This window comes from Podarcis pityusensis (genome assembly GCF_964106645.2).
Source record: "Podarcis pityusensis genome assembly, chromosome: 3".
In the NCBI taxonomy this organism is placed as follows: Eukaryota; Metazoa; Chordata; class Lepidosauria; order Squamata; family Lacertidae; genus Podarcis; species Podarcis pityusensis.
The window spans coordinates 31,054,891-31,081,823 of NC_138026.1; the positions used below are offsets into that span (position 1 = coordinate 31,054,891).

The 26,933-nt window shown below is 40.3% G+C and overlaps 1 protein-coding gene across 1 annotated transcript; it reads left to right on the forward strand.

The window, feature by feature from the left end:
- Nucleotides 1-963: 963 nt before the first annotated feature.
- Nucleotides 964-19,952, forward strand: DDX1 (DEAD-box helicase 1). The gene is made up of 26 exons (XM_081000363.1): nt 964-1,061; nt 2,948-2,999; nt 3,353-3,416; nt 3,884-3,913; nt 4,170-4,266; nt 4,518-4,565; nt 5,567-5,650; nt 5,934-6,017; nt 7,082-7,158; nt 8,508-8,580; nt 8,668-8,744; nt 9,191-9,305; nt 9,441-9,579; nt 9,715-9,775; nt 10,415-10,513; nt 11,933-12,022; nt 12,856-13,044; nt 13,684-13,735; nt 14,261-14,407; nt 15,163-15,254; nt 16,785-16,857; nt 17,414-17,486; nt 17,566-17,608; nt 17,930-18,025; nt 19,117-19,237; nt 19,640-19,952. Exons 1-26 carry the CDS (start codon nt 1,046-1,048, stop codon nt 19,768-19,770), a joined length of 2,223 nt encoding a protein of 740 aa, XP_080856489.1. The 5' UTR covers nt 964-1,045; the 3' UTR covers nt 19,771-19,952.
- Nucleotides 19,953-26,933: the final 6,981 nt, after the last annotated feature.

Sequence of the window (26,933 nt, forward strand, 5' to 3'; positions counted from 1 at the left end):
TATATACATATATAGATTTAAGTCTATAATAATATATATATATATTTATACACTTTTAAAATCTTAAAACAGTGCAATGATATATTTTTAAAATGTATCATCAAAACACATATAATCACATATTTGATCTACAATATATATTATCAAATATATGATTATGAAAGGTGTTTTTCATAGAATGATATAATTGATATGATCAATATATTGATATAATCAAGTCCAACCCCCTGCAATGCAGGAATCTCTGCGAAAACCTCCCTGTCAGAGGGCCATCCAAGCTGCTTGAAAACCTCCTTTCCCACAATTTGAATCCAAGTTACAAGTTATGTTACTGGTGGTTTGGACAGGTCAGAAATTGGCCTTGCGCAGCCAACCCTTGCTCTCTTTCCCAAATGGGTTCTGGGCATGAAAAGGCCAACAGAAGTGTAATATTGGCTTGTTAAGGCATTATTCTCAAGCATCCAGTAGTCTGGGACTCAGCTGCACAGCTGCAAACAAAACATTTTAAATGTGTTGCAAAGTGCAATATACAAACGTGACACCAGATGACAGTAGGGAGCTATGCAAAACCCATTGTATTTTTCAAAACGTAAAAAAACCCCAATTTCACATATGTGTGGAATCTGTCCTGGGATTCATTTCATTTATAAGTCCCTAAAAGGCACATCCAGTGGGCGATGCATTGGTTCCTTCCAAATGCCATCCAGTTTCCTCCTTGTGATTCCTTGCAAGGGGAAGCAAAAGAAAGCACGCTGGTGAACAGGCCAGTTACCGAGGAAGCAAGGGAGGCAAAACGGCTTTGGCCACCTTCATCTTAAAAACAAACAGCGCTCGCTCCTCAGTAAACGGGTTTTGTAATGAAGGCGTTTGTACGCGCAGCTTCCAGGGCCTGCTGCCTCGAGCGGAACCTCGGCTGAGCGGCCGGCGTTGCGGACCGGAGGACTAAAGCGGTGGGCACGGGGATGGGGAGTGCGCAGGCGCCGTGAGCCCAGTGACGCGTCCTGCCCTTTGCCGCTGCCCAGGCGTTGCTGGCAGACACGCGAACATGGCGGCCTTCTCAGGTACGTGGAGAAGCTTGGGGGGAATGGGGAGGCGGGAGGAAGAACGGAAGCTTGGGGGGGCCCGAGTTGCCTGCCTCTGGGTTCCGCTTGGACTCCAAAGCTCTAGCCCCCCCCCCGGATTCCGGGGAGCCCCTTCATTCCTGTAAGAGTCAGGCCTCTTTCGACCCAGAAAGGTTGGGATCCAGCTGGATCCCTAATGGAAGGGGACACCTGGGTGGAAAGGATCCAGGGGTCTTCGTAGACACTGCAAGCTGGACGTGAGCAAAACTGTGGTGATGCTGCAGCAAAATAAAATAAAAGCTAAGACTATATTATATTTTTATTATATTTTCTATTTTACAATTTAATATATAATTTTTTAATTTCCCATTTAATATTATACATTGGCATCATCATTATCCACTTTACCGCTTTGGCTCTTTAGAGCCTATCAACTTCCTTCCCTCCCGCCTCATGGCTTTCAAAATTAACCTTTATATCACTGCATTTTGAACGTTTTCCAGTTCTAATTACACTCATTACAAATTAGCTCAAAATTTAAATAAAAATAGAAAGATAGAAAATTTCTCATGACAAGTCTTCAGACAACCCTGCTAGTGACGTTAATTGCTTACAATAATCTTTCGTATAAATTTACTCCACTCCTTTTGGAATACTTGATCATGCTGGTTTCGAATTTTACAATTTAAAGTACCCGTTTATATGTCCTTAAGATATCAATGACTTCCCTGCTTCTCATTCCATGGTTCATTTTACATATAATAAATCCCTGCATATTTTACAAAAACTATACCGTTCAGTATTCCATTATTACATCCATCAACACTTATTTACACTGTTGAATTTCTCTTAATGCTGCCAGCATGAAAACACTGAAAAAGCTAAGGCTATTCTAGGCAGCATCAACAGAAGTCTAGTGCCCAGGTTGAAGGAAAGGAATAGTGCTGCTCGATTCTGCCTTGGCCAGACCACACCTGGAATACTGTGTCCAAAAGAGTACCATCCCTGCCAAGTCTGATTCAGCCCAAATTTTAAAGCACACTTAATAAAATAAGCAAACCGCATCGACAGTGTGATGCAGCAACAAAACAAAGCTAAGGCTATTCTAGGCTGCATCAACAGCAGTCTAGTGTCCAGGTCAAAGGGAAGTAATAGTCCAGCTCGATTCTGCCTTGGCCAGACCACACCTGGAGTGCCGTGTCCAGTTCTGGGCACCACAGTTTAAGAAGGGTGTTGACAAGCTGGAATGTGTGCAGAGGAGGGCGACCAAGAGGATCAAGGGTCTGGACACCAAGCCTTATGAGGAACAGTTGAGGGAGCTGGGTATATTTAGCATGGAAAAGAGGAGATATGATAGCCATTGTCGAACATCTCAAAGGCTGTCACATGAAAGACAGAGCAAGCTTGTTTTCTCCTGCTGCAGAGGGTAGGACCCAAAGCAATGAATTCAAGTTACAAGGAAATAGTTCTGCCTGGTGTTTAGTCAGAATCTTTCTGCCTATAAGAGCTGCGTGACAGTGGAACAGACACCCATGAGAGGTGGGGGACTCTCCTGCCTTAGAGGTTTTTACGCAGAGGTTGGGTGACCATCTGTCATGAGTGCTTTAGTGGACATTGCTACATTGCAGGGGGTTGGCCTAGACAAGCCTTACAACTCTATGATTCTATGCATGTTTACATAAGAGTAAGTCTCACTGCATATAATTCTCCTTTCTTTTCAGTATACATACTTAGGATTTGCTATGTTTCTTCTTCTTTTGGTTATTGCATTTATATAGTGTGACTTTTCCTTCAAGAAGCTCAAGGTGGCATACATGGTTCTCCTACCTGTTTTCCCCCTCATAACATGGACTGCTAACACTTCTGTTTGTTTAATTTTCTTGCAGAGATGGGTGTGATGCCAGAAATTGCTCAAGCTGTGGAAGAGATGGACTGGTTGTAAGTATGACACACACACACCCATTTATGTGTAGCCTTCCAGAGTTGTAATCAATAATACCACAAATGGTGCTTCTGGAAATTTTGCCATGTTTCAATGGAAATTACTTGGGATAGTGAAGTTACCGTGCTTGTGTGGTGAATACCTGTGAATAACTTCTGCTGAAAAACTGATGTTTGAATCAAGCACCCACTAAAAATCTGATTCAGATTGTAAAACGCTTGTACAAAGCTGATTTTAGTATTGCAGACAGAATTCTTGTATCGCAGCACTGTGCAAATCAAGTTTTCTTTTATAAACACCCTGATAAATGCCACATTGTTACAGCTTGGGCTTTACCTTTTTCTTGTAGACTTCCTACAGATATCCAAGCAGAGTCCATCCCGTTAATTTTAGGAGGTGGTGATGTACTTATGGTATGTATATTTGTAAACCCAGAAGCCGTTCTGACTTGCAAGCAGTATATAAATTATAATAAAATAATATTGCCACAGTCTGTCTTATAGATAGTATTGTTTTGTCTTATAGATAATATTGTTCCCTATGACCCTCATTATTTGTGCAGCACTATGATAATCATGCTTACTCAGAAGTAATGAGCACATGAAGAAGGAAGGTTGCTAGAAGACAGTGCATAAAATCAAATCCCCTTTGAAATTACTGCTCTTTATTCTGTATGTATGTGACACATTATGCCTTAGCTGCTACTCTTGATACCCACATAGAACAGACTGTATGTTTGAGTATTATTTTATTATTCAATAAATATGGGAGAGAGTTCTCCCAGTATTTTAATAACACAAAGGGTTTAAACTTGTGATTTAATTGCTGTACATGTAACCATTGTATCTTAATTTTTTTATCAAATCTCATTTCTACACAGGCTGCAGAAACTGGGAGTGGAAAAACTGGTGTAAGTGAAATTTACGTTCTGAACTATAAAACAATTTTTGGGTATACATTCAGGTTGTGGACAGTTTTATCTTAAGTTTAAAGTACTCCATTAAATAGCAATAGATCCTGAAGTTTTGTTAGCATGTTGACATAGAGTACTCAGAAACTGAACATTTGTTTTTCCTTTGTTTAATCATAAGCACTTTGAAACCAGAGTCTAGAAGAAAACAATTGGTTCAGATTGTATAATTTAAATAAGCAACTTCATATTTCAGGCATTCAGCATCCCAGTTATTCAGATTGTTTATGAAACTCTTAAGGACCAACAGGAAGGCAAAAAGGGGAAAACCACTATAAAAACTGGTGGAGGAGGTAAGCCTTTTTCTAAAACATTCACTGTCCCAATACCTGAAACCTGATGCAAGTTGAATTTTACAAACATCATTTGTTCAGTCGCTGCTCCTGCCAACCTACCTCTGTAGTATGTAAATCCCAGTGGTTTGAATCTAGGGATGTTTTATATGAAGACACCTGTCAAACATGCTATAATTGTTCAACAAATAGACTTGTGGTACTTCATAGTACTGTATGGTATAGCTGTTTTTTCTTCTTCTTCTCAACAGTGCTCAACAAATGGCAAATGAATCCATATGACAGAGGATCTGCTTTTGGTAAGTTTGATAGTAACTTTTCTAGCAATGAAACAATAATTAGCTGAAAATCAAGCCCAAAATTTAGGTACGTTTCACCACTATGGCTTGGGTCTGGGGTAAGATGATCCGAAAATCCTCTGTTTGCCTTTCTGATCTTTAGAGGAATGACAGCACATATAACCAAATTAAATTTTCCCCATTGATGTCACTAGAGAAACTCAACTATTGTTTGTTATTATTATTTGAATTCCAACAGTATGTATAAGCATAGCAGATTGGACATGGGGTACATATTCCTATAGGTCTTAGCGCTTACACAAAAAAGAGGAGATCTTCATGTGATATGAAGATGCCATTGCAGATTTTAAAACTGTTCAAAGATCATGAGAGGGTGATAGGTTAAGTCTTTGGAGTTGTAATTTGCTTAATGTCTACAAAATGTTACCATGTGAGTTGTTTGAGGGGGGTTGAAAGTGGGTGTACAGTCATACCTTGGGTTACAGACGCTTCAGGTTGCGTTTTTCCAGGTTGCAGACTGCTGAAACCCGGAAGTACCAGAACGGGCTACTTCCGGGTTTTGACGGTCGTGCATGCGCAGAAGCGGTAATTGTGCTTTGGCATGTGCAGAAGCGCCGAATCGCATGCCATGCGTGCGCAGATGCGGGTTGCAAACGTGCATCCCGCACAGATCACGTTCGCAACCCGAGCGTCCACTGTAGTAGTAGTTGCTGTTTTTAAACTTGTTTGCTACAGTTTTAACTTCTGAGCTACTTTCAGTGGAATCAAAACATTTGATAGAACAGCTTTGAAGGATGTATTTGATTCTTGTCAGATGATGCTTTGACTTCGTCAACACAAGGACATAATTACACATATCCATAGCTTCGTTGTTTTTCTTACGAGAGTTTGTACACAGCTATTTTTTGCAAAGTTTGCTGTCTTTACATAAAGCTGGTATTTTGTATCTGCGACTGTAAGAGGTCTTTGGGGTTTTCAGATGTGTCCTTTCTGTTGTTCAGCTATTGGGTCTGATGGTCTGTGCTGCCAAAGCAGGGAGATCAAGGAATGGCATGGATGCCGATCAACAAAAGGCGTGACTAAAGGTACCAAAAACTACATCAGTGTTTGTGTGCATATGTAAAGTTTGTTTTTGAAATAAGAATGCCCCAAGTAAACATTTACTTTCTTGTCTGCATTCAGAATACTGACTACAGATTTAGGGAAACAGGCAACCCAGTTGGCTAGTTCATTTTGAGAATAAAAGAACTTTTTGTTTGTGCCAGTTAAAATAGTTATTTTTAATATTTAGTAAAATATGTCTCTTCTTTATTGAAAAGTTAGTGAAGCTGAAATTAGTTACATGTAAATGTTTCTAAAATGTTCTAGGGAAATATTATTATGAAGTATCCTGTCGTGACCAGGGTTTATGCAGAGTCGGGTGGTCCTCTATGCAAGCGTCATTAGATTTGGGTGAGTATTTACATAAGGAACTATGCTGAAATCTAGGTTACCTGCTAGCAGCCACTGATTCTTCTTGCTCATTAAGGGCATCCCTTCTTATTGCAACGAAATAACTACAATGCTGGGTTGTGGGATTCTCTGCTCAAGCTTAGAAATCAGGCTAAAGGACATAAGATTTCATTAAAAAAAAATATTGTTATGTTCATTCCATAAAATAATCTAAAACTGATCATCTGCAGAGCTGCACCAAATTTTGACATTCAAATATTTAGGGGACACGGAATATGCTTTCCTATGCAGACATACTACCTTAATAATATTGCCTGCCATTTTTGCAGATCTGATATGTGGCTGCTTTAGTACCATTCTCAGCCTTTGTTTTACTTATGTGACCATCCGATCAGGGATCAGTAATAACTGTGGCAACATCACAGCAACTTCAGTCAGATTTTAATACCTGGTCTAACAGAGTAAGCAAAGCCTGCTCGTCGTTCTTACTCTGAATTGCGGCTTTTCTTGTCTCTCAGCACTTCACGGCAAGTTTTTTGCTTTGTAGTACTTATGCATCACTAGTTGTGGCAGAATGTGGGTGTGCATCCTCATCCACACTCTTCTGCAAGTAATCAACTGTGTAGCACTGGATCAGGTGAGAGACTGGCAGCCTTGTTGCCCTTTCGCCAGGAATCTGTTCCTCACTTCTCCCAGCAGAAGAGGTGCAGAATATTACTGGGGAAAGAGGCTGCTTTCATGGAGGGTTCAGAAACCTCTCCCAGTTTCAGTGTGATGCTCATCAGTAGTGCACAGTTTAAAGAACTTTTGCTGTCCTTTTCTCAAAGGGTTTTTTTTTTTAAAGAGGACAGCAAATTTCTAGTGTGACAGCAATCCAAAAAGTATATGGTCTGCTGCATTATAGCATGATCGCTGCTGTGCTATGAACCCTTAAAAAAAATTATTTAATTTTTTTTTTTGCTTATCTTCCAAAAGTATAGTTAGGAGATAGTGGAGAACTGTTTGATTCTAATATTTAAAGAAATAATTTATATTGTTTTATGATTTGTTGTTGTTGTTGTTAGGTACTGACAAGTTTGGCTTTGGCTATGGTGGAACTGGAAAGAAATCTCATAACAAACAGTTTGATAGTTATGGGGAGGTATGTTTTTCTTTTTCCATTTTACCAAAGAATAGAATGATTAAATGTTGTAGTGAACCAACAATGAAATACATAAATGTAGGTTAAATTCATGTAGCTCTCAAAGGGAGGAAAGTACACATGCTTTTAACAGAAATGTGCATGGTGATGTTTGGTTCAATGAGCATTAATTTTCTGTGGAGTATAACTGTTGGATTTTAACTAACTTGGACAGGGCATGTGGTAGTCATGAGAATAGCCTACCCATTGTAATTGTTAGCGACAACACCCTGAATTGGGTTGGTTGTATGCATTCAGTTCTGACATTCCAGTGGAAATGTTGCATTTGGAGTGTTTGCAGTGGTAAGCTGAAATGGAAATCCTTGCTATGGCATCATATGCTCATGTTTGTTTCATTGGAGAAGCCACTGAGTGTCAGCTGCAGCAGTGAGACTTTTCTGGTGGCTACCAGTTGCCCAAATAGTCGTGTATGGTTTTGCTTCCCCTGAAAGTCCATCATTCCCAACTAATTTACACAAACTATCTAGAGGTCTTCAGAAGTTGCGTTATCCATTTTAAACCTCCTCCACGGTGTGGGTTGGAAGCTGGCGGGCACTGGTATTCTGCAAGTTTATTTTACACCTCCAACAAAATTCAGTATTGATAATTAGAGATACTTTATTTCACTTTATATCCACCTTCTAAAATGATACAGTGGCCAACAATAATTAAAACAAGCATGCCTGAGGATGGAACTAATAGCTTTAGTGGCAGTAGCAGTTCTGTCTTCATTACAATATAACAGATAAAATTTGTTCTATTGATTTTTTAATATTTATGTATAATACTTTTGTGTGATCCATACCTCTTTGCAAAAGGCTTGGATCCAGTGAAGTGCTGTTAGAAAGGAGTTGGCGGAAGGAGACTTTCCTGTCCCTCGTACCCAGGAGCACACACACCCCAAATGAAAACACTTCTCCTGAGAATTGGGGGACCATCCTGAATGGAATGAGCTGTGGTGATGCAGAATGAGGACTGCTGAAAATAGGGCAAAGGCACCTTCAGTGAGCAGAGGGGAGCTCCTGCTCACAGAATGTGCCTCTACTCAATTTTCAATGGCCTTCACCTCTTCTGGGCTCTGCCATTCTTTTCAGGATATACTTGCAGGGAGGAGGCTGGCCGAGGGACCAGAAGCAGGAAAATCTCCTCCTACCAATGCACTCCTGCACTTTCCAGTATCCAAGCCAAAAGTATTTAAGCCATTGTGATAAGTAATGTGCTCCACACAACTGCTGATGCTTTATATTCCTGTAAAACATACCACTTTCAATCAACCTCCTTAATTTTATTATCATTATTTATTTTGATAGGAATTCACTATGCATGACACAATCGGCTGTTATGTAGATGTTGATAAAGGGCAAATCATGTTCTCCAAAAATGGTAAGCGGTCTACTTCCCTCCCCCCCATTTAAGTAATGAGTTAAATTCATAAAAAACCAGTCAACATAATGCTTTATTTCCCCCCAGGCAAGGACCTTGGACTTGCGTTTGAAATCCCACAGCACTTAAAGAACCAAGCACTCTTTGCAGCCTGTGTCCTAAAGGTAATTTCTGACTTTTTCCAAAGCACACGAGACTCATTCTAACCGATTAAAAAAAGATGCATACTCTGCTTCTATCATGCTGGACCTTCCTTCCATTTTATCAAGCGTTGCTGCTTATGGAACTTCAAGAAGTTCCATGAGGCACAATGAGAAAGGTGCTGCTGGAAAGTTCAGGTCCTAAGCTTCCATGGAACTAGCGACACGGCTTTTTTGGATCCAGGGCCTTCAGTAATGTGCTGGCAAAAAATACCTTTCTATTTCAAGTAGGCTGTCAGCGTATAAAGATGAAACCTGCCTTACTGATGCTCTAAACAGGTGAACCGCTTCTCCTTAAAGGGCTAGTTTTAACACCTCACCTCTAACTTGCAGCAAACATCACGTGACTTTTCTATAAATTCCCATTGACAATCTTTATGCAAGCTTTTCTGTATTATGTATTCTTTTAGAACGCTGAATTGAAATTCAACTTCGGCGAAGAAGACTTTAAATTTCCACCCAAAGACGGCTTTGTTGCTCTTGATAAGGCTCCCGAGGGTAACTCTGTGAAATCCCAGCATGCAGGTACGCTTGGGGGATGCTCAGGTGTAGGAGCCGCCATAAGAAAAATGTCATATCACATAAAGTTAAAAGCTAAAAAATGTGTGTCCAGTCGTCAACTCAGGACTAAGGCAATTTTCTCAACATTTCCTATTTCAGGAAGTGCGCAAGTAGCACAAACAAAGAATCAGCCGAATGCTCCCAAAGCCTTGATTGTGGAACCTTCCAGGGAACTGGCAGAGCAAACTCTGAACAACGTGAAACAATTCAAAAAATACGTGGATAATCCTAAATTAAGGTACAATGAAATTGGGACTGGGGGAGTCATAGGGTGCCTGAAATCCCCACGATTCCATACACAATCATGCTCTTACTCTGGTTGGATAAGATGATTTCACAGCACGAAATGTAATCTAATGTATGTTGCTTTCAGGGAACTCCTAATTATTGGTGGAGTTGCTGCAAGAGAACAACTTTCCATATTGGAGCAAGGGGTACGTTTTAATTGCTCTTAGTTTGCATTATATCTACAAACATATCTATCTCTTTTTTTTTTAAAAAAAAAGGTGCACAAATGAACTGTAGTGAGTGCGTATTTTTTTTATTAAAAAAAAATGTATGACCCCCCCTTGCCTTTCCATTGCACGATGTCTATGGAAACACAAAAGCTTGTGTTTTGGTATTTTAACTGGTGGGTTGTTTATTGAAGTGGAAAGTGCTTTGTGACTGTGTGTGGTGCAAAGCAGTGTATAATTTTTCGGAATAAATAAAAGCAACATAAAATTGCATTAAAGCAGTTAAGAGTCTGGAAGGCAGATGAGGAGCAATATATAGCCTTTGGTTGAGAAATCAGTAGTTTAGCTAATGGTGGCTTTTTAAGTATCATGAATGAGATAAAGAGTTGTAAAGCACTATGTACCATTAATGCCTCTCTTGCAATATTTGTACAGACCTTTAAAAAGACCATTAAAGTTTTACCTAAGCAATAATTTCTGTGTGTACACAGTGTCTTTCAGACATAATCTAAAATGCTTGAAAGATAAATACTTCCTTAGGCTACGTTCCAAATGTTAGTGTTTTCATATTATTTTGGCATGGACACAGTGTACTATTGCATTATTTACATTTTACAGGTAGATATAGTTGTGGGAACTCCTGGAAGACTAGACGATCTCGTGTCAACCGGAAAACTGACTTTATCGCAAGTTAGGTTCCTAGTTCTTGATGAGGCTGTAAGTGTATATATATATATATATATATATATATTTTATAAAATATTTATTGAAGTTTAAACATTACAGAAAAACAGAAGCAAAACAAAAGAAACAAAAAAGAGCAATAAACAATTACAAAACCTCAAAAACAAAAATAAATTCAAAAATACAAAACATCAACAGTACAAAAAGAAAAAGAAAAGCATTAACAACAACAAAAAAAGCAAAACCCAAAAAAGGACAAACAAACATAGAAAAGAACCACATATTTTCATATCCTTATCTTTCATTTGCTTATTTCCTCGACTTCCTCACACCTCCTTTTTTGTATTCTAGTTCAATTAAATATTCCAGCAAGTCCTTTCCCTCTTTCACAAATTTAGTTCCATAGTTTTAACTTAACACAATTTTAGACTTAAATTTACCTCTTTATCCAATGTCAATCTATTCATACTTAATTCTTCATAATATTTCTGCTAAAGTCATATAACTTCTTTCCAGCATCTTTCTAACATTCGGATGAGGCTGTAAGTGTATAGAACATCTTTTTTGAATAGCATATTTAAAAAAGTTATATACAACACACCCCATGCACTGATGAATTACCCCTCTTTCTGGGAGCCTTCTCCCCCCAAAATATGTGAGGCTTGTTGGACCTTCCTGGGAACAGCAGTGTTGAGGAATTGTTGAAAATTCCTTCCCTGACAGAAGGGAAGAGACATCAGCTGGATACCAACCCTCAGCTAGTGCTGTGGCTTATACTTGGGACTCTGGTCTAAGTGTGAATGCAAGGGGGCAGACAAGCACTTGAAAGTTGGGACCCTGCATGTCCTGGCAAGATCCTGTGACTCAAAATAGCCTAGTATGCCTCCAGCTACCTTTGGTTTTCTGAGCCCCGTCTAATCTGACTCTCAAAATAAAAAAATTCCTTCCAGTAGCACCTTAAAGACCAACTAAGTTTGTTATTGGTATGAGCTTTCGTGTGCATGCACACTTCTTCAGATACCTTGGTGTGCATGCACACTTCTTCAAATTCTTGGTATCTGAAGAAGTGTGCATTCACACGAAAGCTCATACCAATAACAAACTTAGTTGGTCTTTCAGGTGCTACTGGAAGGAATTTTTTTTATTTTGTTTCGACTGCGGCAGACCAACACGGCTGCCTACCTGTAACTGACTCTCAAAGTGAGTGCAGAACAAATAAGAGAATTACGACTGGTTCGCGGATTACTTCCATCTGCCCCTGTTCACATTTCCATCTGTCAAAATACCTTCATAGCCATTCCAACCAGAGGAGTTGATGGGTTTATCGAACCCCTGTAATTAGTCAGGAGGACTGTTCGTTGAATAGTTGGATCTACTACATACTTTTACTTCAGCTTTAAAACACGTGGGTAAAATACCTTAATGAGACTGTGTAATACTCTTTTTCTACAGGATGGCCTTCTCAGCCAGGGGTATTCCGATTTCATAAACAGAATTCATTCTCAGATTCCTCAGATAACTTCAGATGGGAAGAGGCTGCAGGTAAGAGGTTCGCTTTAAGGTTTCCTAGTTGACCTTTCCCCAAAACTTAGCATAGCTGTTGTATGTACCAAATGTTGTTCGTTCAAGCTTCATCATCTCTAAGGAAACTTAAAAACTGTGCACAATGTTTTCTGAGCCACACTGAACTAGGAACTTGCACAATTTAGTTTCTATTGCTCTAGCTGAAATAATATATTTTATAATAAAATAGTGTGGGGGTAAACAAAAACTGAGAACACTTCCAAGTGTCTACTCAAATTGATGGTGTCCTCAGGTTCCTGCTGTTTGGCAGTGCATGAAAAGCGAAAGCAAGGGAAGTAACACTAGCAAGAAATTGATCCATACTTCCAGGGGAAAAGAGGATTGTTGAGAAGCCTTGCTGGCTTCTTCTTTCTCCTTTTCTTTCTGTCTCTTACTCAGGCGCCACAAGGCTAACCTTTATGGATGGAAGACTTTACACACACAGTATGCAGTAACAAGATTTTGCATTTACTCATTTATTTGTCTGCATTTCAGTGGACCGTAATACATCAATGTTCCAGTGTTGTGCTTAAGCATCCATGTACCTTACAATGACTTGCCTAGGCATTCTGCCAAATGCCTCAGTTCTTAATGTGAAGATTTCCCATACATCACTCCCAGTTCACCAGATATAAGTGGCTGAGCAGCTGATGCTTCTGCCAGCACTTGTCTTGACTAAAAGAGGTTTATTTTGTAAATTTTACAGATTGACAGAAGTCAAGAACGGTAATTGCAGAGGGGCTTGTGACATGTACAAGCAACAGTAAAGGTCTTTACCCTTTTCAACTCTGCTTGTTTGTTGTTGTTTCTAGGTTATTGTGTGTTCTGCAACTCTGCATTCGTTTGATGTGAAGAAATTATCTGAAAAGATCATGCACTTCCCCACTTGGGTAGATTTGAAAGGAGAGGATTCTGTCCCAGATACAGTGCACCATGTTGTTGTCCCTGTAAATCCCAAAAATGACAAATACTGGGAAAAGATTGGTAAAAATCACATCAGGGTAAGTAGTACAAAATATATTGGAATAGACAGAATTTTTTAAAATTCCGGATTATAGTTTCAAAATGTACACAAACATTTAAGTTGGAATTGTCGAATAAAGGACAAAAGAAATGGGATTCCATAACTCAGATTATGAATGTTAAGAACATTGTTGTGAAATGCCTGTTTCAGCTTGAAATGTAGTTCAGGAACTCAAAACTCGTTGGACATATTGTAGGATGTGTGGTGGGCCTTGCAACCTTTTTATTTTACTGTAATAATGTCCTAGTTCCTTACTGAGGTTGGGAGGTTTGGTGTGGACTCCTCTCACATCCAGATCTCCCTGTGGCTGATTGACATCCATTCCTCAAATAAAATGTGTTGGAGGGGATTACTGGGTTGCTCTTGTTTTTATTATGTGTTTTGTGTTTTTTTGTTGTGAACAGCTCTGAGACCTGGATGCCTGTGTTTGGCTGCATCTTTTCAATCTCAGCCTTAAGATTGGGCTACAAAGCCATGTGGCTGCAGATAACTATTTTTAAAGGATTACTAAACAATGAAATATAAATGACTGTGTGCTTTGTTGCAGCCCTGCATTCTTTTGCATTAGCTCTGAATGCCTTTTGTCACTTTTAACATTTCTAATTTTACTTTTCAGACTGATGAGGTGCATGCAAAGGACAATACAAGACCTGGTACTAACTCTGCAGGTAACCAATCATTTGGTACACACATAGCTCAGTTAGAGTGTGATGCTGATAACACCAAGGTTGCAGGTTCGATCCCCATAAGGGAAAGCTGCATATTCCTGCTTTGCAGGGGGTTGGACTAGATGATCATCAGGGTTCCTTCCAACTTTGATGCTTTTGTATTTGTAGAAGCCAATGGCTTTAGCAAAGTTCTTCAGTAAAGGATAAGCTGCATGAATCAATAAAGCAACATCACTTTATTTCAGTACTAAGATCTTGTTACAGTTAACCAAGGCAGGGGGCTGAATATTTGTATAGTAAAATAATAAAAAAAAATCTCACAAGGCACCCCCAACGGAAAATGTTAATACCTTTTAACTAGCATTTCTTAGTTAAGTTTTAGAACATAGTTGAAATCTATGGCTATCATTCTAGAAGGATGAGTTGCCTCAATTCAATGTTGTACATGGTGTCAGAATAAACTGTCATTTTTCAGTGTATGCATGCTTAATACGCTGTGTAGGAATAATTTATCTTCTTCCTTAGAAATGTGGTCAGAAGCGATTAAGATTTTAAAAGGAGAATACACTGTCCGGGCCATTAAGGAACACAAGATGGATCAAGCAATAATCTTCTGCAGGACCAAGATAGATTGTGATAACATGGAGCAATACTTCATGCAGCAAGGAGGAGGTAGTAATTTCATGCCTCTTAGTCTTCATTTTGTCTATTTGCAAGGTGATACCAGTTTGCAGATCTTTCCTCCAGGTTTGATTGATTGATTCCAAATGGTAGTTTTTCATCCTGGATATTTTCCATAATGGTTAGATTTCCTCCTGCTTCTGCTATGTTCATGTAACGCCTTCTCAAAGAACTAGAGGTGGTGGTATAGCTCAGTTACAGCCCTCTAAAAAAACATCCCTCACAGCAATGAATTACCCTGGAGATACTTTTTTTAAGTTTTCCTTAATTAAACTAACTTGCCCAGAAAATCTTCATATGTGGTTACTCTCCTCTGTTAATTTGCATGGCAGTGGAGGAAGTCTGCAATTAGAATTGGATGGCCGCTTAGTTTGGTCAGCATATTTATAAATTTGTTCGGTTTTCTATTTTCTGTTTTTCTATTTTATTTCATATTGCCCACTTCATACAACACAGTGTGCCAAACTTTGACTTGCAGATGCGCTGCCTTTCTGATCCTTTATGCTGCCAAGTTTGGCTTAGTGTGTCATGCAAACCATCATGAAAACTGCCATCTAATACAAAGGTTGTATAAAGATTTTTTTGTAAGACTAAAACAAAGAAAGAAATTCCATCTTTCCCCCAGGACAAGCTGTCTGTTTTAAATCTGGTGCCACATCACGTTTGCTTTAGGATAAAGCTCTCTTTCATACTTCTTCATAACTAGCAATGAGAGTCCTAATATACTTCTTTTGTTTGGTTTTAAGGTCCAGATAGGAAAGGACATCAGTTCTCCTGTGTCTGCCTGCATGGTGACAGAAAGCCTCATGAAAGAAAACAGAATTTGGAGCGCTTTAAGGTAATGGTCAGAGCTGTGCTGTTGAATAGGCTAACCCAGTAAAGCATTGTTTATTCAAGGGAGGATTTTAAATGGTGAGGCTATGAGATACAGCTTTTTATTAGGGAAAAGAAAGGAAAGATATCCTTCAAAGCACAAATAGTAGTTGTGTTTCTTCCTATTAAATTGTAACTTGAACTTCTTTCAGTCATTATTATTATTATTCAGTCTTTTAAAATGGCTTCTATATTTAAGGGTTATTTAATATGCCAATCTATTTCAGTTCATTTGGTAAAAAGGAAGTAATCAGCTAGTAAAGGGTGAACAGGTCTAGCAATTACATGTAACCTTACATCATTATTTATTTATTTTATACAGCAGTATAAAGAATACAGTCATCGTAATTGGGAAAATACAAAAATCTCAATAATGCATGGTTCATTCATTCTTAGTTCGTTTAGCTTCAGAGCTAATGAAAAGAGAGGAAAAACAGACAGCAAATGATACGAATCAATCATCATTATTGGGAAAACCAAAAATCAATAATCTTGCATAATTAGTTCTGGAGATCCTTAAAGAAAAGAGGGAGCCAAAACCAGAGACAGGAGATGTAAAGATAAAGCAAGAGGAGATAACAAATAGATTACTGTTCAAATTGTTCCTAGTATTACATGTGGCTGAGCTGTTACCTAAGATTTTATACCCTATTTTTCATTTCCTCTTTCCCTTTTGGTAAAACTGCAGCAAAGTTTTGGCCTTCATTCAAAACCCATATGCACTGACACATTCACTCAATAATACTAGTATACTTTACAATCAGTGCAGACAGTGAAGCCCCACTGAATCCTAAGCAGTGAGCCTGAAGCATCTGTGTATTACCTACCAAGACTACTGTGGTTGGTCTGAGCAGTCACCATAACTTCTGTTCAGGAACTGCAAACCCACGGGGGCCCATATTGCTCCCATATCTGGTCATAGTCCGGTGGCAGCTTCTGCAGTAGGCTAAACATTAGGATTCCAGGTACAAAAAGATAAGGACAGTGTTGTCAGTAGTGTGGTTTGGGGAGAGTGGTTTATATTCTATGATTCCATGAGCAGAACTCTACACAGGGAAAGGGTGGTCCTGGTACTGTCCAGGATGCAATTTTTACTTCTTTTCACTAGTTCGCCATCTCCCTGCTCCCCAACCCCCCAAAGAAATCTCCAGAGGGCAAGGGGACACTCGGGAATTGGATTGGAAGTGGTGTGTGTGTGTGTGTGTGAGAGAGAGAGAGAGAGAGAGAGAGAGAGAGAGAGAGACCAACCAACCCATCCATCCATCCATCCATCCATCCAACAAACAAACCAGCTGCCCTGTTAACAATTCCATTTGGTCAAAGGCCCTTCCATTCATAGAAGCACTAAATTCGTGCGTAGACAGGCACCTTTTTCTCCGACCCCATGTCTTTCATTTGAATGTGTCTTTTAGTTGTAGGTGATGCCTTGCCTTTAAACTGAAATAGTTATATGTGAATGAAAATACATGGCTCTTTAACAAACTTCTCTGTTTAGAAAGGAGATGTCAGATTCTTGATCTGCACTGACGTTGCCGCTAGAGGAATTGATATCTCTGGTGTTCCTTATGGTAAGTACTGAAAACTCTCACTAGAAAGTAGCTATTTGTTGATGGCAAATCTGAACACCCATTTATTCCTCTCTCTTTGATGTCATTAAAAAAAAATGGGCTCAAACCCATTTTCAGGTAAACATTCATAAATCCCATAGAATTCAGTGGGAGAGTTGGGCATAGGCTGATTCTCTCACGTTAAAATCAGCAAAACTTAAAAGTGCTTAACTTGGAAGAAGGGCTGTATTTCAATGATAGAGAACCTGTTTTTCCTGAAAAAGGTACTAGGTTTAATCACAGGATCTCTAGATAGAGCTGGAGAAAACTTTTCTGAAGTCCTGGGGAGCTGCTTCCAGTCAACATAGATGTAGATGAATTCGCTGTCTGATGCTCTTAGCCCTTCCTGGGTTACATTACACATATAAGGGAAAAGCCAAACAGATGGGGTAGGTAATAGAAAAACGTAATATGGGAAATGTATGGAGTTTTCCTTAATTTATCATTTCACCTAAATAAATTGTGTACAAACGGGGTTTTTTTAACAACTCAGCGTCTACTCTTTCTCCTTGATCAGTTATCAACGTCACACTTCCAGATGAAAAACAGAACTACGTTCATCGGATTGGCAGAGTTGGAAGAGCTGAACGGTATGCTTTCAAACCTTTCTTATCCCATTTTGTTCCTTTTATACTTGAGTCTATTAACTAAAATGTATGTGTGTTTCAGGATGGGTCTGGCTATTTCTCTTGTGGCAACAGAAAAAGAAAAGGTAAGTTCTACTTTCCTGAGAGGGAAATAGGGAATATATAGAGGGAATAAACAGCAGATAAGATCTTTTCGCCTTTTTACTGTCTTAATTTTATATCTAACCTTTCAGATCCAAAGTTGGCCCACAGTGGCTGATAAAATCACAAAGAACAGTCCGCATAGCCATTAAGAATTTAGACTTTCCATAGTACTTAACTCAAAGTCAAGTCAGAAATTTTGATACTGCTACAATTTTATTGGATGTTTTAAGGGGGGTTCCTTAATAATGCTTAAACGCTCATGGGTTTTGATTCCTAATATGTTGTTCAAACTTCTTACCTAGGTTTGGTATCACTCATGCCCCAGTCGAGGAAAAGGTTGCTATAACACTCGCCTGAAGGATGAGGGTGGTTGCACCATTTGGTACAATGAGATGCAGGTAACTTTTTTCACTAGTACCGCTAAAAGCCCTTCTTTCTTCCTTTGCATTTCTAAAATCAGGCCAACTTGGGTTCATGGTAGATCTTTAAACTCCGGCCATTGGAATACTAGGCTCTCCAAGCTGTTTTAAGGTTTTAAATGCTAGTACTAACACCAGTGTACAACTTTTGCTAGCCTTTAATATTGCATGCAGTGGCAGAAGGTTGTGTTAAGACTATGTTTCTATTTGAGTGTGCCATCCTTAACTCCTAAAAGCTGGGGATGATCTTGCTTAAGTTTGAATTTTTTAATTATTATTTTTATTTGGTTTTACAAATTTATTCACACTCAAAATCACAAATAATAATAAAATAAAAAAACACAAGATTCTTTCGAATCTCTGGATTTCCCTCCTCCCCTCCATGGGTTCTTTAGTTAACCTTTTCAACTGCGTACTATAAGTCCTCCTAATTGTTCAGTTCTCCGTCATATCTAAAGTCTGTGTAACGCTACAAGAGTTATTTAAGACATGCTAAAGAGTTCAAATGTTTACAGTGGTCTGTAAGATATTGTATGAATTTCTCCCATTCTTTACTGAAGTTTTGATCCTCCTGGTTTCTGAATTTCCCAGTCATTCTCACCATCTCTGCATAGTCTTAATAGTTTAGTCTGCCAGTCCACCTTAAGTTTTTATTCCCATTGGGTAGCATCCAATTGTGTCACACAGCGAGTCTTCTCCTTCCCACTGCAGTCTCTCCTCCACCCCTCACCCCATTCTGCTGCAGAGGGAGTGGGCAGAATTTCCCTCGCGCAGCATTATTATTATTATTATTTATTGAATTTATATACCGCCGTATACCCGGAAGACATTGGATATCGCCCATTGATTTCAGCAGAGCTTACATTCTTAGCTTCTTGACCGGATCATGCTTCGCATGAGTAAAATGGTGTGCCTCACCCAACCATCTTAATCATATGGCCAGGTTTCTTAATGGAATTACATTTCAGTAGCATTGGTTTTAGAGGCTAACATTGGATCATTAGTGGACTTCCCATGTGCGTTTGCTGCCATGAAGAATCAAGAACCATCTTTGTGTTTTCTTCCCTTAGCTGCTGGGCGAGGTAGAAGAGCATCTGAACTGCACCATTTCGCAGGTTGAGCCAGATATAAAAGTCCCAGTAGATGATTTCGATGGTAAAGTCACCTATGGGAAAAGGAGAGCTGCGGGAGGTAAGTGAAGTATTATTGAATAGAAATCTTGCTGCATTTTGGAATAGGGAACTGGGTTTTCTGGTCAGTTGGAATCTATTCTTTCTTCCCCCCCCCCCCCCCATTTTCTGTGGATTTTTATTCTGTGCACCCAGAATTCTGCACACCCAGTGGGGCAGCAAGCTTGTTTTGAAACTTCAGATCTCCTAATGTGATTTGATAGCAGCATGTGGGTTTACTATTTCAGAAACATTGCTGACCACCACACAATCCTAAATCAGTTCTCTAGATTACATCCATCAGGGGGCAAAGGGTCTTTTTTTAACAAATAAGTATGGTGGGAATAATCAATATTCTCAGCTCTTGTAGCTCAACCGTAAGTAGGCAGGACAAGTGTAATTTAGACTTTGGTTCTTTTGACAGGTGGATCCTATAAAGGCCATGTGGATATTTTGGCACCTACAGTACAAGAGTTGGCATCCCTTGAAAAGGAGGCACAGACATCTTTCTTGCACCTTGGTTACCTTCCCAATCAACTGTTTAGAACATTTTGATTTGGCGCCAAGGTGAGAGTTGGGTGTTAGGCTTCTAGCCTGGAAATGCGAAAATCCTTGTAGCAGTAGGACTCCGTTTGCATATACAAACCTTGCATGCCGAGCAGTCTCTGAAAAATGTAAACCCTGATGAATTAGCTATTAGTATTGATCTAATAAAAACAGAACTGCTTAGAACTATATATTTGTGTGTTAATTGTTGTTGTTTTTCCTACCCTACCAAGATATATGCTTAGAATACCTGACATATATGCAAGATCGCTATTGATATATGTCAGATTTCGGACTGCAACTTCCAGCATTCTTGACCATTGGTCATGCTGAAGGCAGCTGCATTCCAACCACGTCTGAACAGCATCAGGTCCTCCACCCTGATGTGTATATATAGTGATTCTGTAAATCTTGAGATTTAAAAATGTCGACTGTAGCCCTTATTTTGTTTCCATAAATTTGCTGAAATCTTAAATCCTGCCATCTTGTAAATGGCTTTTTTTTTTTTTGCCCAGCAAAAGTGCTGTGAATTATCAGATGCACTGATGTGGAAGTGGTTGCTTTACTTTAAAAATCTATCTCAAAGGTTTTCATTTAAATGCCATTGCTAGCTTAAGCTGAGAGCAGGGATGCCAAAAAGGAGACTCTTAATGGAAGCACACACAGAAATTGAATTTTGAACAGTGCTCTTCAGATAAATAAGAGAAGTGAATGGAGAAAGTTGTGGCTACAATGAATCTATCATTTTAAGTGTTTCTCCAATGAGAACTTCAAGCAATATCTTACTTAGCTCACAGGAGCCTATGTCTAGACTACCTCTTTAAACCTTAGGTAGGGTTCTTAGAACTTTCTGCTTCACAGTATCTTCCACACAAATGCGAAGAAGTGTGAGCTTCAGCACTGACTTATATGTGAAGCGCTTCAAGATAAAGACTACACCCGTGTTTCATTTTGTTATTTCAAGTGAATATGCCATTTTTTCTGAGAGAAGACTCATTTCGCCCTCTGCTACACATGACTTAAGTTCTACACTTGTGCTAAATGCGTTTTTTTAAAAAAAGTGGCCCAAAAGCTGCACCAAGAATTGATCCCTCTTAAAGTTGTACTTGGCTGGGCCAAAAATGGGACTCCAAAACAATCTTCTTCTACAGATTGAAAACTAAGCATGTAAGAAACCGTGTGGCCCTTACAGAAGTGGATCTTGAACTCCAGTCTTTCCCAGGCCAAAGTTAAGGCTTCTGTTTAAACCATAGGTGGGAAAACTGTGGCCCAACAGCATTGCCAGTGGTCAGGAAAGATGGGAGTTGCAGTCCAATGACTTGGGGATTCCCCAGCCTGATCTAGACTCTAGGGGACCAGCCGGAAATGAAACAATGATTCAAACTTTAAGACTTCATTCTGGTCACCAAATCAGGGTTTTGTGATTTATTTTTTTAATGACCTTTTAGTACCTACATTAAGAAGTTTCAGCCTGAAAGAGTGGTATTCGACTAAGTTTTACTTAGAGAAGTTCCAGTGAAATTAATGAACGTGACTAAGTTCAATGGGTCCAGTCTTGGTAAAATTTAATTGAATACCACACCAGAAGTCTATTTAAAGTAACTTCTCTGAATTCCCCCTTGAACTTTCCCAAAACCATTCCAGTGGTTTGGAAGGCCCTTCAGAACAGAATGGGAGGTGGTCTGGGGGCTTCAGGGGGGTGGGAGAATATGAACAACTTGTCTACCCCTCCCTTTCAGCCACCGGGATACTTCTGCCGAATCCTAAACTTTTGATGGACAGAAGGAGCCATTCTGTTCATGGATGATGAGTTTAAGGGTGAGAGGGACAACAAGAATGGAAATGTCATTTAAAGAAGCATGGTCAGTTGTAGAATAAGTGTACACTTCAGTTGAACTTCAGAAAGAAAGATGGCGGAGAGTCATATTAGCAAAAAGAAAATCCGTGCAAAGCCCCCAAACTGCACTGCTTTAAAACAAAAAGCATAATTTCTTAGAATGCAGTTCATCTGTCATTTTTTTGCTGGTTCCTACAGTAGAATTGGACTTTATAATTATATAAAGAGATCCAGGCATTCCGGCTTGTTGATTGGAGCCTGTTTTCCAGGGCTACCTAATTTTTTCATTTCCTTCTCTCTTGCAATCTGTCAGCTGCCTCTTGAGGGCACTAATGTTTCATTTTTTCCTCAGAGTAAGAACACAGCCTCAGATAGTTTACTCATGCTTGGTAACAGTTCTACATTTCATGCTAACGCGTATAATAAAATCGGTAGCTCCGAGCTATTTTCTTAATTAAAGAGCTTGTATGTATGGAGCGAAGATCTGCAATGTTAAGAATAAAATTCTGGCTTAATAACTGACTTGTTGAATCATGTTGTAGCTGCTTGCAATTTAATCTAGTAAACTGTTTTATCTACCTCCCTCAAACACTGCTTAAGCTGCTAACTGAGAAAACCTGCACCTTAATTTGTTGCCTTTCTGATGTTTTCGTAGCTACATTTACATACTTGCATTTGCCAGCTGCTGAGAATTAGGCCTGAGCATGTTCAGAGGGTCCACAAGCCATGGGATGTTGAGTCATTTGGGGGGAAAGCTAAATGCGAGGAAAAGAATCGGCATTCTTCAGTGCCTAACTTCTTCCGGTATTCTGATGGAAGACAGGAGTGTTGGCAGGAGCCCTGGACTGCAGCCCTCCTGCTGGGTGTTGCACTGCCACACATTGTCGTATGTCCTGCTGGTTTTTTTCCAACATGATCCTAAGTTTTTGGGCCAGTTATCTACCATAATTGTCAATTTTCCCATAGGGGTTGGTTTGCATCAGTCTGAGCTTATTCAAGAAATGGCAGCCTGTTTTGGACTATTGGAATGAGTACATTTGCAAGGGGCCTCCCTTGAGCAGAGCGGGACAAACCTCCGAGTAAAGTTAGGAGCACAGTGGTACCTTGGTTCTCGAACTTAATCCATTCCGGGAATCCGTTCAACTCCCGAAAACGTTCGAAAACTAAGGTGCGGCTTCCGATTGGCTGCAGGAGTTTTCTGCACTCAATCGGAAGCTGCAGAAGCCACGTCAGAAGTTCAGCTTCCGAAAAACGTTTGCAAACCAGAACACTCACTTCTGGGTTTGCGGCGTTCGGGAGCAGATTTGTTCGGGAGCAAAGCCGTTTGAGTACCAAGGTACCACTGTATGCTGTCACTGTACTTACCATTAGAACCACAGGGCTAAGAAGAAGTGGAAAGGTCCTTGTTTTCCTCTCCCAGAACAGATTCCAGCAGCGGCTATTCCACCTTGCTGCTGCCAGAAACACAGGGAAAGACTTCGGTACAATTTCCACCAGCCTTTTTGGAGCAGTATCCCCTTCAGATCCTGGTCCCACTTAGTTTACAGCTATAAAATACTTTCCATGTCAAAAACTTGGTAGTGTATGTTCTCTGGGGACGTTCTTCTGGCAAAAGGCTGCCAGAAAAAAAGGACTTTAGATGGAGCGTTCTCCCCAAGTCAGCTAAACAACTTGGGAGTACTGCAGTTCAAGGTGATGGACCTCATACCTGTGTATTGACTAGCACTGCTTTTGAGTCATCCTGTGGGAATGTTGAGAAAGGTAGGAGAGGGTATATTGATTAAATATTATCTCTCTGCACTCACGCTAGTGAAAAAGCAGCAGAGCACATTCCCTTGCAGATTGCTGGAAGACAGTTGATGGATTTGTTAGAAGCCTTAAGCAATCCAGTCTGGATTGTCCTGGTAAGTTTCCCTTTTATTTCCCTCTTTGAATAATAGTAACACAACAGTCTTCTTTAAAAGTAAGAGTAAAGTTTACTGACATTCAGTTCACAGCAGTAATCTGAAGGTGGGCTTTATCTTGTGGTTACAGTTAACATTTGTAGGGAAAAGAAGTTCTACCTTGTGGCTTCCATCCTCTGTAAGGATGAGCCATGTGCTGGCTCAGAGCCAGAAGAGGAGGTCCAAGAGAGAAGTCTGAAAAGAGAAAAGGGGGAAGATGACTGCATGGCTAGCCCCTTTACAGGGTCTGTTGGTCACACCCATCTACCTGGTAACACACAAGGGGAGGAGGCTCCAGAACAATGACAGGAAGCCCTCCCTGTCTGGAGCCACATTCCCCTGTGTGTCCACTCTAGGCAACAGGAAAACGTACTTGACTGCTTCAGTGAGGATACATCCCACACATCCTAGCAACCAGAGTAGCCAATCTGGTGCCCTCCAAATGCGGACCACAGCTCCCATTATCCCAGACCATTTGCTGATATGGGGTGGACTCCCAACACATTGGCTACCCCTGTCTTAACAGATGTGAAGAGTCTATCTTTGCCAGACTTATCCGCACTACTGCTTTCCCACTGCTCAGCTGGAGCAAATGGCAATTCGGGTTTCCCCTGAATTGCCATTGGTTCTGATCGATCACTAAAGAATGGGTTTTCCCTTGGGAAGGAGTGGGTCAATGGGGAAACAGCATGGCACAGGTGGACATGCGGCCGAGCCCCTAGTGTGGCTGTGCGGTAAGAAAAGTTGCGCCGAGAGCAGAGAAGCAGAGCAAGCGAGAACTTGTTGGAGACACTGCAGTTCCCCTTGCCACAAACTTCCTGGTGTGCACAGCCTGTTACCCAAGCTCCCGTCCTTACGGTAACTCCCAACTCCCATGAACCCCAACTAGCATGGTAAAATGATAGGTGTTTGAGGGCTACAAGTATCTAAAAGAGACAAACTCATATCACCTGCTGAGAGAGGGAAGGATGTGTGTGTTGCAACACACTAGCAACTGGGGAATAAGCAGGGCAGAATATCACTGGTCTTTAGGAAAATTGCAGGGAGAGGCGGCAAAAGTGATTAGAGAGCTTCATTTGTTCCTCCCCCCCACCTCCCATCCACTTAGATTTCCAGCATTCAAGGTTGTTAGGGAGTAAAACTTCCTAGCATCATTAATCTTGTTTATACTGTAAGCTCCCCACCTAGGTGGAAGAGGCAGGCTCTCTAAACGATTATATAAATGAACTGAAATTTCACCGATCTAAATAAGAGAATATACCTGGCATATCAGAAAGGGAACAGAACAGAACACGACCTGTGTGCGATGCCGACCACATCCTTTAAGCTGAATTTCATAGGTCTCCATACCTGTCTCAACTGTTTACCTATCCTCATCCTGTTTCAAGTAAAATGAATGGAAAACAATTCTGCGTTTTTTGCTTTTTCCCTTTCCTTTTCCTTTTTATATTGTGTCTTTCTTTTATATCTACAAACCATTCTGGTAAGGATGTCTGTCTGTCCGTAAGCGTCCTAAGCGGGGTTTTATTACAATTGATGGTGATTATAATGGTGATAAATACAACAAAGAAATGTGCAGGGCTCTTTCCGCTGAAGTCAAGGGAAAGAGAAAAGTAGAGAAACGAGTATGGTAAAGATCTCAGCCAATTAACAGAGCAGAACTGTTCCGATTGGTGATGAACTGCCCAGTCGGGTAGTTAGACAACTACCAGTAGCTTTTCCCTTTTTTAAGTGGAAAACAAAGGCTGCCTTTATGAACGGGAAGAGGATACAGATGGTGCTTGTGACTCAGTATCCAAAAGTGGGAGGGGGGGTTGCTTTTAGCAACTCCCAGAGTAAGTGCTCTCTTTCCCACTTTCAAGTATGGTTTGTTTTACTACTATGAAAAAAAAGAGAGAGGAGAAATTGAGGTTTTGCTTCTGGCAATACCGCACATTGCTTCGATGTTCTCATGTTCGTGGAATCTTAACATGCAAATAGATGTGCCGGCTGAACTTCAAAGTGCAATCTTAGTTCAGGCTGCTTCCCTAGTCTGTGGATTTATTTCCGGGAAAAGGGCTCTCTAGCTGGCCTAACTCTGCTTGCATGTCTCAAGGCCCGTCGTCGAAAGAAGTTGCAATTCATACCTGTGCAACTTAAACAGGACAGGAAATAATGCTGCGTTGACAACCAGAATAGTTTGCAGTCTGTGCAGTGCCAGATTTATGTATAAGGTCAATAAGCTGTAGCTTAGGGGACCCCTGTCTTGGGGGGGGGGGCAAAAAAATAAAGGAAAAAAACTGGATGTACATCCCCAAAATATAAGATAAAAAACAAATAAAATAAGACCTACATACAGCAACAGTGTTTTGTGTTGTGTAGGCTCCTATGATGTAAGTAATGGGCCCCGCCTGCTAGCCTGCTCCCTAAAATATCACTGGTTTGCTCATTAAAGATCTGTATAGTTAAAGCTATGGTTTTCCCAGTAGTGATGTATGGAAGTGAGAGCTGGACCATAAAGAAGGCTGATCGCCGAAGAATTGATGCTTTTGAATTATGGTGCTGGAGGAGACTCTTGAGAGTCCCATGGCCTGCAAGAAGATCAAACCTATCCATTCTTAAGGAAATCAGCCCTGAGTGCTCACTGGAAGAACAGATCGTGAAGCTGAGGCTCCAATACTTTGGCCACCTCATGAGAAGAGAATAATCCCTGGAAAAGACCCTGATGCTGGGAAAGATGGAGGGCACAAGGAGAAGGGGACGACAGAGGACGAGATGGTTGGACAGTGTTCTCGAAGCTACAAACATGAGTCTGACCAAACTGTGGGAGGCAGTGGAAGACAGGAGTGCCTGGTGTGCTCTGGTCCATGGGGTCACGAAGAGTCGGACACGACTAAACAACTAAACAACAACAACAATATATAGGGTGCCTACATTCTGCATGGACGGGTTGCATGGCAACATGTAGCATGCAGCTGCAGACCAGTGCAGCACAGTTGAATGTAGGTCAAGCTGTTGTACCTGTTATCTAATATTAAAGAGTGCTTGTAGACTGATGATCAGGCAGCATAGACTAAGGATATGAGTCTTATGCCTACTGATTGATTTCATGTAATACGCAATTTATTTATTTTGATCCCATTATGGCTTTAGATACCTATTAGGTCCATAAATTACCATATGGCATATATTCAACACAAAAAACAGTGACAATTTGTTGTTGACAAAGGACAGCTGGACATATAAAGGGCCCCATTACCTTCAGTAGCCTAGGGCCTCATCAAACCTAAATCCGGCCCTGACTCTGTGCGGAAACAATGTACAGACTCTAAAAGAAAGACTCACTTTTCCTCATGCCCCCGCTTTCTTTCTTTTTTTTTTAAATGGATAGAAAGCGGGTGATGGTGCTGTTT